Source organism: Taudactylus pleione, unplaced genomic scaffold (assembly GCF_031769625.1).
Source record: "Taudactylus pleione unplaced genomic scaffold, aTauple2 ptg000329l, whole genome shotgun sequence".
Lineage (NCBI taxonomy): Eukaryota > Metazoa > Chordata > Amphibia > Anura > Myobatrachidae > Taudactylus > Taudactylus pleione.
Genome location: NW_028284730.1, coordinates 11,563,172 through 11,576,206, shown reverse-complemented (window position 1 = coordinate 11,576,206; position 13,035 = coordinate 11,563,172). Strand labels below are relative to the sequence as shown.

Here is a 13,035-nt window from a genome sequence, read left to right as displayed (position 1 = left end):
CCATACAGGTCAGAGATACTAGATGTGTATAGAATAGCTGCAGGCAGGACACACAATGTAATGATGCTAGATATGTACATACATTACTATATACAGGTCAGAGATACTAGATGTATATAGAATAGCTGCAGGCAGGACACAATGTAATGATGCTGGATATATACATACATTACTATATACAGGTCAGAGATACTAGATGTATATAGAATAGCTGCAGGCAGGACACAATGTAATGATGCTGGATATATACATACATTACTATATACAGGTCAGAGATACTAGATGTATATAGAATAGCTGCAGGCAGGACACAATGTAATGATGCTGGATATATACATACATTACTATATACAGGTCAGAGATACTAGATGTGTATAGGATAGCTGCAGGCAGGACACAATGTAATGATGCTAGATATGTACATACATTACTATATACAGGTCAGAGATACTAGATATATATATAGACTAGCTGCAGGCGGGACACACGGGATTGGTATTAAATACCACCGGACCAGTGAAGATCCTGACAGTTGTAACGGTAAGTATTTACTAACCTAAACCTCCGCCCTAACCCTCCTTTAGGGGTGCCTAACCCTAACCACCCCTTCCCCTAGCCTAACCCTACGTCCCACCCAGGAGCCCCTAACCTTTCCGCGCCCGGTTTACCTTCGATCAGTATGCCGAGTGTCGGGCTCCCGGCATAGGTCTAATGACAGCCGTCGGGATTTCGACGCCTGTCATTAGTACCTTGCAGGGATTTGACAGTCGGGAAGCCGGCGGTCGGCATTGCAACTGTCGGCTTCCTAACTGCATCCCAGACACACATAATGTAATGATGCTGGATGTGTACAGACATTACTATATACAGGTCAGAGATACTAGATGTGTATAGAATAGCTGCAGGCAGGACACATATAATGTAATGATGCTGGCTGTGTACAGACATTACTATATACAGGTCACAGATACTAGGTGTATATAGAATAGCTGCAGGCAGGACACATATAATGTAATGATGCTGGCTGTGTACAGACATTACTATATACAGGTCAGAGATACTAGATGTATATAGAATAGCTGCAGGCAGGACACAATGTAATGATGCTGGATATATACATACATTACTATATACAGGTCAGAGATACTAGATGTATATAGAATAGCTGCAGGCAGGACACAATGTAATGATGCTGGATATATACATACATTACTATATACAGGTCAGAGATACTAGATGTATATAGAATAGCTGCAGGCAGGACACAATGTAATGATGCTGGATATATACATACATTACTATATACAGGTCAGAGATACTAGATGTGTATAGGATAGCTGCAGGCAGGACACAATGTAATGATGCTGGATATGTACATACATTACTATATACAGGTCAGAGATACTAGATATATATATATAGACTAGCTGCAGGCGGGACACACGGGATTGGTATTAAATACCACCGGACCAGTGAAGATCCTGACAGTTGTAACGGTAAGTATTTACTAACCTAAACCTCCGCCCTAACCCTCCTTTAGGGGTGCCTAACCCTAACCACCCCTTCCCCTAGCCTAACCCTACGTCCCACCCAGGAGCCCCTAACCTTTCCGCGCCCGGTTTACCTTCGATCAGTATGCCGAGTGTCGGGCTCCCGGCATAGGTCTAATGACAGCCGTCGGGATTTCGACGCCTGTCATTAGTACCTTGCAGGGATTTGACAGTCGGGAAGCCGGCGGTCGGCATTGCAACTGTCGGCTTCCTAACTGCATCCCAGACACACATAATGTAATGATGCTGGATGTGTACAGACATTACTATATACAGGTCAGAGATACTAGATGTGTATAGAATAGCTGCAGGCAGGACACATATAATGTAATGATGCTGGCTGTGTACAGACATTACTATATACAGGTCAGAGATACTAGATGTATATAGAATAGCTGCAGGCAGGACACAATGTAATGATGCTGGATATATACATACATTACTATATACAGGTCAGAGGTACTAGGTGTATATAGAATAGCTGCAGACAGGACACAATGTAATGATGCTGGAGGTGTACAGACATTACTATATACAGGTCAAAGATACTAGATGTATATAGAATAGCTGCAGGCAGGACACACAATGTAATGATGCTGGATGTGTACAGACATTACTATATACAGGTCAGAGATACTAGGTGTATATAGAATAGCTGCAGGCAGGACACATATAATGTAATGATGCTGGATGTGTACAGACATTACTATATACAGGTCAGAGATACTACATGTATATAGAATAGCTGCAGGCAGGACACATATAATGTAATGATGCTGGATGTGTACAGACATTACTATATACAGGTCAGAGATACTACATGTATATAGGATAGCTGCAGGCAGGACACATATAATGTAATGATGCTGGAGGTGTACATACATTACTATATACAGGTCAGAGATACTAGGTGTATATAGAATAGCTGCAGGCAGGACACATATAATGTAATGATGCTGGAGGTGTACATACATTACTATATACAGGTCAGAGATACTAGGTGTATATAGAATAGCTGCAGGCAGGACACATATAATGTAATGATGCTGGATGTGTACAGACATTACTATATACAGGTCAGAGATACTAGGTGTATATAGAATAGCTGCAGGCAGGACACATATAATGTAATGATGCTGGAGGTGTACAGACATTAGTACGGAGAGTGCAGCCTGCACATGGGGACACATGCATAGTGATACACACACAGTAGTAGACAAACACACTGTGTACACACAGACCCATCACAGGCCTCAGGCTGCTGTCACACTGAGCTGGAACCCTGCAGCCCTGTCTGCTCTCACATAGGACATGCTGAGCGTCCCCCGGGCTCCCCGCGCTGCACATCTGCTGCCCCCTCTCCCCCCCACAACCCTGCGGGTCACAGCACATCCTCAGAGTCCCCCTCACCTGCACAGGATCGGCCATCTTGCTCCATTCATGCTCCTCTGTCCCCCCCGAGGAACAAACTACGCATGCGCAGCGCCTCACACACCGGACTGCGCAGGCGCGCTCAGGGATCCCCGCAACCATAGACAACAGAGGAGGGGCTGAGCTGAGGGCACGGCGGCGCCGCCATATTTGATTAGGCGTGAAGCTTTCTGCCGGACATATTGGTGAAGGGCGGGCGGCTGTGCAGGACGACATCTTTGTCATGGGAAGTAAATCAGTGCAGCACATTGAGACCAGACTGCGAGTCACTCATTTGCGAGCTGCATGCGGCGTTCCTTTACTAAGGTGGCTGAGGCAGGTACCCCCGCCATGTTGGAGGGGAATATAAATAAAGAACCATCTTGTAGGAAGCGGCTGCCATCTTGGAGCCTGAGATTAGTAGATTCTGTTCTATCTGTGTATACTGAACCTACTGGACTGACACAGTTATTAGCCAGTATCTGTCACTCACCTGTAAAGAGCCCATGCCGTGTATAGGTATCACAGCTGTCAACAGTTAGTCCTGGCAGGAAAATGATCCCCCCCCCCCCCCCAACACACACAGAAATACCATCCCTTGTTACCCTCCCTTTTAGAATGTATGCTCTTACGAGCAGGGCCCTCTACCCTCTTGTGCTTCTCCCTACTTTAGTTTCATCTACTGCTTACCAATAGGGCACCTAACACTTGGTTGCTTTGCTCTGTTACTTATCTGGGTGTTATGGTCGCTAATGTAGCAATGTATATTATCCATGTCCTGGTCCTGTATTGTTCTGTAAGTTGCTTGTCTACAACTTGTTTATATAGTTTGTAAGGCGCAGCGGAACATTTGTGGCACCATATACATAAATTATAATACCCGCTTTTGTGTGGAAATACCACTTTCTGGTAACCAGGTCATCATTCTACCAATCAGGACAGTCCCGCAGAAATGGGGACTGTTAGGGGGCATGCTGTGTATACACAGACTACTACCGCTGTGATGAGAACAGGTCCCTGCAGGCCGCAACTGGTGCTTAAGTTTTGCCCGAAAACACAATTTTTATGCCACCCTCAGTGAAGTTGCCTTCTCCCACCAGCTATGGCATTTTGTACAGTCGTGGTGGTGAAATATCCGGGAGATATTACAAATTTAGGGAGTGAAAAAGACGGCACCATAAAGATGCAATTTGCATTGCCACTCCATGGATAAGGGCACCCATGGTGTTTGGGCAGAATACTTGTACTGGGCACTATTGGTGCATGCAGACACGCTCCTGATATCTGGCCATCAATAATTTAGAGCTAAGCCATTTTATTGATTCCGGGATGAACAATGACCTGGCAATTTTGTGCCCAAAATAGAAGTTTAGACCAGAGTTTAGGAGAAACAAAAGATAATCCCAGACAGAGTAATAAGACAAATGGGAGAAATGGCAGCATTAGCACACAATTGGCTCCCAAAATCTGTTTACACTTACACAAATCTCTGTCAGATGCATCAAATGACAGGACATTAAGCTGGCCATACACCGTTCCAGCTTTTCCAAAATCCGGTAATGCATGGGAGGAAATGACAAGCAACCATTTGCTCCCAAACACCGGCAAATGGCCGAAAGCTGCTGTTCAGACAAGTTTTTTTTAAATCAAACAGATTTAACAAACTTGCGTGAACGACCTTTTTCATGTTTTCTGGTGTTTGGGAGTTTCTCCTTCTGAATATCAAGGATTGTACTTCTGTATGCTGTGAAACCTCCAAGCACCATTTGCTTTTTTCAAGACATTCAGCAATAAACATCTTGCCTTTAAGACCACTCATCTGCTGTATCCTGCGACCACCAGCATAGCGTAAAACGCTATTCCGCTGTTCTGGATTAGGTCCAGTGTCTCCTAGCTCAAACTCTCTGCCACCTACCGTGTGCAGACTTGTCCATGGTGAGGGACCAGTTTGAATTATTCAACACTAACCAGGAAGTGTTGCAGCAGTGTGTCCACACACATACCCAGAAGTAAGCTGTTCCAGATGCCGCTTTGTAGGAGCCTGGGAGAAATGGTTCCAGGGGCCAGTGTAGTTGCCGAATTAACAGCCAGACTACGCAGTGGGAGGAGTCAGTTTCAGGCGGTTACTGACAGAGGAAATCCCTAGGAGTGGTGATGTAAAACCACTCAGTTTTCTCAGGGATGAGTTACCACCCTCTATTCTGACCAGTGGATCAAAAAGATCTGTGATCGTCTGGCGGGGTGAGGTCATCTGGTCACAATATCATTAATAAAACTCTGGAATAGTGCTGTAGCATTACTAAACCAAATTACATTACTAAATATAGTGGCTGTACCTAATATTAAAAGTCATCTTCCACTCATCTCCAGCTTTAAAACATATAGGGCCAAATTCAATTAGCTGCGATTAAGCGCTTTTCAACGAAAAACGGCTTATCGTGCGAAAAAATCCTTATTGGCCAATAATATTAGCCCAGCATGTATGAATTCTCCATAGCATAAAATCGCAAAGAGTTTTCACCACCTCCTGCGTAGGTGATAAATTGTGCAAAACCCCTATTTTAAATTAAAAATGTTGGGACTTGATTCAGAACGACTGGGACATCCTCCTTAATAATTAGGCAAAAATAATTATTTTAATTTGGGAAATAATGGCATTTCATATTTGGGGTGCAAAGTGCACTAAAATGGGTTAATTGATGAGGGACAGGTAGACGGGGGCGCTATATGAATAGGACAGGTGTTTTTAAGATTGCAGATGGGTGTTAGAGGCGTATTCTGAAGTTTTTTTTTTAAAGTCCCTAAATGACAAAAATATATACTTATACACATTTTTATTTTGCAGAAAAATAATATCTATCATTATTTAAGTGTTTTAGAAAAACGCATATAACAGCCATTTGACCCTTTTTAAGAACCCAAAATACTTTTTTTAGGGTGACTAATACACTTTTATATAGTTATCTTTTATCAGTTTGCAACTTTTTGAACAGGCGTGACAAAATACCCTCAAAAATGATTGCACGTTTGCTGCATAGCAGCTATTGCAATAGGATTGTGTGAAAAACAGGAGTGCGCATAGCTGGAATACACAAAATGGTCACACCGAAATGTGCGATAACAGCACACGTTAAGTTATCGCTTTTCATGGCTAATTGAAGTCCCCTCACTCCCCTTAAGCTGGCCATACACATGGCGATTTTTTACCCGATTTGGACGAACCGTGAGGACAAATCGTGTACAATATGGCCAAATCATGAAGTTCTACTCCTGATCACAATCCCGATGTGCGTCCCCACTCGTCGCACCTCACATCTTCAGATCTGGCGTGCTGTAGGCCAGATTTGCCAATCTGGGACACGATTTGATCCAAATCATCGTACTTTGGGGAATTTGACTGACAGGACCCTGTACACGCCCAATCGCCATCTTGTGCAGCATCGTGGAGAGTGGAAAAGGAAAGCACGATAGAGCCAGCAGGATTACCACAGTTTGGTGAGTATTAGTACTGTATTTTAATGCAACCCCACTGACCACCAATGTGTGCCAGCCACTTCTAAATGTATGACCCAGCCACCGCCCGCGGGAATGAGGTGGGCGGTGGCTGGGCCATGTATTAACCTCCCACTGCCCACCAATGTATGCTACCCACCAATGTGTGCCACCAATGTTTGCCAGCCATTTATAAATGCATGGCCCAGCCACCGCCCGCCGGAATGAGGCGGGCGGTGGCTGAGCCATGCATAAACCTCCCACTGCCCACCAATGTGTGCCACCCACCTACCCACCAATGTGTGCCAGCCAGTTATAAATGCATGGCCCAGCCACCGCCCGCCAGAATGAGGCAGGCGGTGGCTGGACCATGCATTAACCTCCCACTGCCCACCAATGTGTGCCACCCACCTACCCACCAATGTGTGCCAACCAGTTATAAATGTATGGCCCACCCACCACCCACCGGAATGAGGCGGGCGGTGGCTGGGCCATGCAGTAACCTCCCACTGCCCACCAACGTGTGCCACCCGCCTACCCACCAACGTGTGCCAGCCATTTATAAATGCATGGCCAAGCCACCACCCACCGGAATGAGGCGGGCGGTGGCTGGGCCATGCATTAACCTCTCACTGCCCACCAATGTGTGCCACCCACCTACCCACCAATGTGTGCCAGCCATTTATAAATGCATGGCCCAGCCACTGCCCACTGGAAAGAGGTGGGTGGTGGCTGGGCCATGCATTAACCTCCTACTGCCCACAAATGTGTGCCACCCACCTACCCACCAATGTGTGCCACCCACCTACCCACCAATGTGTGCCAGCCATTTATAAATGCATGGCCCAGCCACCACCCGCCGGAATGAGGCGGGTGGTGGCTGGGCCATGCATTAACCTCCCACTGCCCACCAATGTGTGCCACCCACCTGCCCATCAATGTGTGCTACCCACCAATGTTTGCCAGGCATTTATAAATGCATGGCCCAGCCACCACCCGCCGGAATGAGGTGGGCGGTGGCTGGGCCATGCATTGACCTCCCACTGCCCACCAATGTGTGCCACCCACCTACCCACCAATGTGTGCCAGCCACCTACCCACCAATGTTTGCCAGGCATTTATAAATGCATGGCTCAGCCACCGCCCGTCGGAATGAGGTGGGTGGTGGCTGGGCCATGCATTGACCTCACACTGCCCACCAATGTGTGCCACCCACCTACACACCAATGTCACGTGACACCTATAAAATAACCACATTAAAAAATCACTCAAAAGTTTTATTAATTTTGTTTTTGTTGCTGTGATACATTAGTTTATGATGTTTGAATATACCACCATAAACAAATGTATGTCAACAACATAAATACATTGCAACAACTAAAATAAAACATATTAAAATACATATAAAAACAACATTCCTGTAAAAAAAAAACAGATTAAAATACATATAAAAACAAAGGACATTCTTTTAAAAAAACATTAAAAACACATAACATTCCTGGAAAAAAAACTGATTACAATACATATAAAAACACAGAACATTCCTTGGAATAAAACAGATTAAAATACATATAAAAACACAGAACATTCCTGTAAAAAAAAAATTATTAAAATACGTATAAAAACACAGAACATTCCTTGAAAAATATAATATAAAAAAACAAAAAAAATATAAAATATACCAAAATTTTGAAAAAGGTAAAAGTATACATGAGAAATGTACAAAACAATTCACATTTGTAGATGATTAAAATGGCCTTATTTTTTCCTCCTAGCTATGTCCGTGGATAGTGAACGGGAATTTGTTACCTGTTTCCTAGAGATCCTCCAGGACAAGGAGTGCCTTTGGAGGATATCCTGTCGACAGTACCGCCACAAGTCGTCAAAATTGGCAGCTTTAAATGTCCTTTTGGAATATACAAAACAAAACGGTTCATTGCGCATGCTGACCTTAAAGCAGTACGGTACAAAATACAGGATCTGCGTACCGTCTATATCAAAGAAAAGCGAAAAGTTGATGAGTCCTAAAGTTCCGGGGCTGACAGAGATGACGTGTACCACCCAACACTCTGGTACTATGACCTTATAAGTTAACGCCAGTCAGTGGTCCTGATGGCCGTGTTATATCCTGATTAAACCTTGGTACAATCCTGCCTATAAACCTCTAGACAATCCTTTCTATAAACCTCTAAACATAGATGGCTGGCGCTAAGTAGTGCTATGACCAGTCGCACACCCAAATAAATGCTCTCAGACTTTGGCACTTGTGGTCCAACGCACAAAAGTTATTCAAGAAAATTACAGATGGTTACACGCTGTGATCTAATATAATAAGCGCAAATAAATCATACAGACCCAAGGTACAGTTGTTATATACGCACGCGCTCTGGGCCCAGATACCGGCATCAGCATTAGAAACCTCCGTCAACAGCACAGCAAGAAGACTCAAGACTGGGGTCAGAGAGCGCACATATATACTCTTTCATGAACTGGCAATACAATGGACATGAGCTGGTATTATTTCATTGGTTCTTCTTCTTTGGTCTTCTGTTACGACATAGTTCATTGGTCTGTTTGTACTTGAGAAGTTCAGCCTCCCAGTGGCTCTTTGTGTACTTTTTCCTGCCGCATAACTAAGCAATGAACACTTCATACATTGTACATTCTATCACCTAATTCCCTATAGTTCATAACTTGCAGATGATTGTAGCGATTTCCCCACCGATAGTACCGGAGATCTGCAAATACACAGCGGATCAGAACGGCACCAAACATGATCTACTTATTATGTACTAAACCATAAATATCATATAACATGCACTTCACATCATTGCAAATATAAATAACACTTTGGTAAATAACCTTTATTAATGCGGAACCTTTTTTTATGTAATTGTGTAATATGTGAGCATTATTAATATGAGAAAAGGACGCTAGTTAGCGCTGTGTGGGTATGCATTCGTGTATATGAAATAGCAACTGTATATATATATATATATATCTATGAATTTCTTGGTTTTGACATTATTTTTCTGGATTTACAAAAATTACAGGCAATGGGGTTTACACAGATGATCAAACGATGTCTAATGAAATCACAAAGGCAAGGCTAATTCATTTAAGCCTCAGACATAAATACACTGGTTTATTTAGCTTAAACCACATCAGATACTAACGGCCTACAATGGCCATCGATAGCTTAAATGCCTGACAATGGTTTCCTAATTCACTCTGAGTATATCAATGTCTGTATTGTGGTTCAATTTTCATAGGCAGACTGTTCTGTGTGCAGAGCAAATGCTCACTGTATCTTTGTTTATTCTTCAATCACTTATCACAGACATCCACAAAACCCGTCTTGTCAACCCTGAATGTTTAATGTAAGGATTTTATTTTAGTTATAGCTAAAAAATGGCGTTTTGCGACTAGTTGTAAAATGGCGTCTAGTTTGCCATTCGCAAGATGGCATCGTGCAGATTCCGATTGTAAACAGAGTCTGTCTTAGATAGATAATTACAGCGCTTTGAGAACTGATAATTAACCAGATGAAGTGCAATCAAGGTTAAAATACAATAATTTAATAGTAATAAAATTGATAATCATGGAATATATGTATATGCCAATAATAAACGCTACCCCTGTACATGCGGTATACAAATGGAAAGATTTATAAATATAATCTCTGGAACTCCTTAGGATGACAGTGGTAAGATATTCAATGTTCCAAATGGGTAAGTCTCTAACCAAACTCACGATAGTAGGGATCCGCAGTGAACTAGAGCGACATCATGCTCTGATGGTGTCCCTTGGAGTGGTGAAACTTGACAATCCAAATGGTGTTTCAAATGTGATGATATACGTCCATCTGTCCCTTGGAGATTGCCCAAACAGGTAAGTATGGTCCACGGAGTCCGTTCCAGGTAGATTTTCAGCAGTAAAGAGAGAAGATCCAGATGTATCCTTTTGGAATGGAGGGGTGCTTGAACCTCTAACACGTTTCGCTGGGTAACCCCCAGCTTTATCAAAGGTGATTTTCTGTTAGGTTAATGGGGATATTTATACAGCGTCAAAATGGCCCCTAATTACCCACACATGTTGATGATTGCACTTCATCATTATAAGCATATTAAAAAACAACAAGTGTCCTAATAACATTAATAAAACCTGCTATTAAGGCAAACCTTCCAGTAGGAAAAATATGAAATGAAGTAGATTATAAGATTAATTACCTCAGGCTCATCCGTCCGTGTATTCCCATGTCGATCACGTGACATCGGCAGGAGATCATGTCATACTGGCAAATCCCATGACCTCCTGTTGCCACGGATACGGATAACACAGAGAGCCGGAAGTTCCCACGCATTGTGAGACGCGGAAGTAAAATGTGTGCTGGTCAAACGCCAGCACCATTCAACAAGCAGGCTGCACTTAGCAACGTCACATTGCGACGCCCTCAACTTCAAGATCAAACATCGCGATCTGTGAGCGCGTCATTTTACGTGATCACTTCGTTTTGTATGACCATCTTATTAGTATGGTCAGTGCCCTTTACAAAAATGGCGGATTCAATGATATTAGTCATATGTACAGAGTTATATTATATAAAAAAAGAGATATAGAGAGGTAAATGAATAGGGGATTTTACTGATACTCTTTTAGAAACAATGTTTTGTGTATTGAATATCTCCTATATATATTGTATCCAATTATCAGTCCTATAATAACTTTATGATATAGGACCACTCCACATGTTACATGATTTGCCCTTATTGCAAATGGCGATTAGGTGTAATTATTTACTCTGAAATTCATATAACGGTGATTCGTAATTGTAAATTAAATCTCAACGATATAAAAAAAAAAAATTCAATCTTCGGGGTAATTAGGTTCTTTCATTTGATCCTTTTGGTCATATGTATCTCTCTCTCTTTTCTGTCCTTTTGGGTACATACCAAATAGAGCTTATATAAAGGATCAAAGCAGTAACACAATCAAAATAAAGTACTAGTTAACTCCAAATCCATCTGTCATATCACAAAGGCATAAACAGATACATCACATAGTTTAATGGTACATAACTCCCAGTGAACATGATAATATATATTATATTCTAATATATTCCATGTTCCACTTAAATTAAAGACAATGGTACTTTCCACTATTAAAGGGTGGTCTTATTTTCTTAGAGGACAAAGGAAGAAGTTATAGATCACATCTATTCTAACAGGATGGCATGTTAGGCTGAAATTGCATAGAGAAAATATCTATCAGTCAATCATGTGTCTTATATTTCAAACATAGAAATATCTTATAGGATGACATTTAACTCCACAGTTTCATTTAGACCATTTGGATGTAATGTGTCTAATTTAAACATCCAGAAGATTTCTTGAATACAAAGATGTTTGAATCTGTCACCCCCTCTTTTGGTATATGTTCTAATCCAATCACACTCAAACAACTAGGATCTCCTTTGTGTTTATCAGCATAATGGTTAGATACACTGTGATTAAGATTTCTATTAAGAATATTTCTGCGGTGTTCCATGAATCTAGTTTTAATTTTTCGAGTGGTTCTCCCCACATATCGTAGATTGCAACCACATGTAAGCAAGTAGATGCAAAATTCAGTATTGCAATTCAAAAAACTCCTAATATTAGTCACTTCTTTCCCACATGTTGGAATCCTAGTTGTTTTCTTCACATGTTGGCATGTGGTACATCTACTTCCTCCACACTTGAAAAAACCACAAATAGGTTTCAGCCATACCTCACTTTTCTTTCTATTAGATGTTAGGGGTTTCAAATAACTAGGTGCCAAAATATTTTTTAAGGACTTATTTTTCTTAATAATGAAAGTAGGTTTAGTAGGTATACAGCCTTGTAGGGTTTTGTCCTGTCCAAGAATATTGTAATTGTTTAGTATTATTCGTTTTATCTTAGCATGTTGGCTATTATATGTTGTAATAAATGCCAAGTGATTTTCGTCAACTTCCTCATTATCTGCTTTCTTATTAGTTCTTTTATAAAAAAGACTCTCTAGATGTTTGTCGAGTTTCTTTAAGTGCATTTTGAATAATAGAATCAGGATATCCTCTAGACAAAAAAGATTGTGCCATACTATTTGCTTGAATCTCAAAAGTGGCCATGTCTGAGCAGTTTCTCCGTAATCGGAGAAACTGGCCATTAGGGATATTTTTCTTCCATGCAGCACTATGTTCACTCTTATAGTGGAGGTACGCATTAGTTCCAACTTCTTTAGTATAATTAGATGTATATATAATGCCTTCTTTTATTTCCAGGGTTATATCAAGAAAGTTAATTAAGGTGGGGTGATAATTATAAGTGAACTGTAAATTATAATTGTTAGAATTAAGTGAAGTGACAAAAGTGAGTGCTGAATCTAAATCACCATCCCAAACAAAAAATAAATTGTCAATATAACGGCCATAGAGGACCAGGTGCCCGCCGAGCCCACCTCCCCACACATGTTGGTCTTCAAAGTGACCCATGTATAGGTTGGCGTAGCTCGGCGCGAACCTGGTCCCCATGGCCGTTCCCATCACCTGTAAATAATGTGTATC

General features: G+C 41.8%; 1 protein-coding gene across 2 annotated transcripts in view; it reads right to left on the bottom strand.

Annotated features, from left to right (window-relative positions):
* The window catches only part of XPO7 (exportin 7), a 92,455-nt gene extending 89,356 nt beyond the window's left edge, over nt 1-3,099 (bottom strand). Inside the window, exon 1 of one of the 2 annotated variants that reach the window (XM_088443394.1) lies at nt 2,961-3,099. In XM_088443394.1, the coding sequence (XP_088299520.1) occupies nt 2,961-3,083 (123 nt within the window). In that variant the 5' untranslated portion in view covers nt 3,084-3,099. Of the gene's footprint in view, nt 1-2,854; nt 2,902-2,960 lie in introns of those variants that run through there. The other variant, XM_088443395.1, reaches the window with a different exon arrangement.
* Between the last annotated feature and the right edge of the window lie 9,936 nt (nt 3,100-13,035).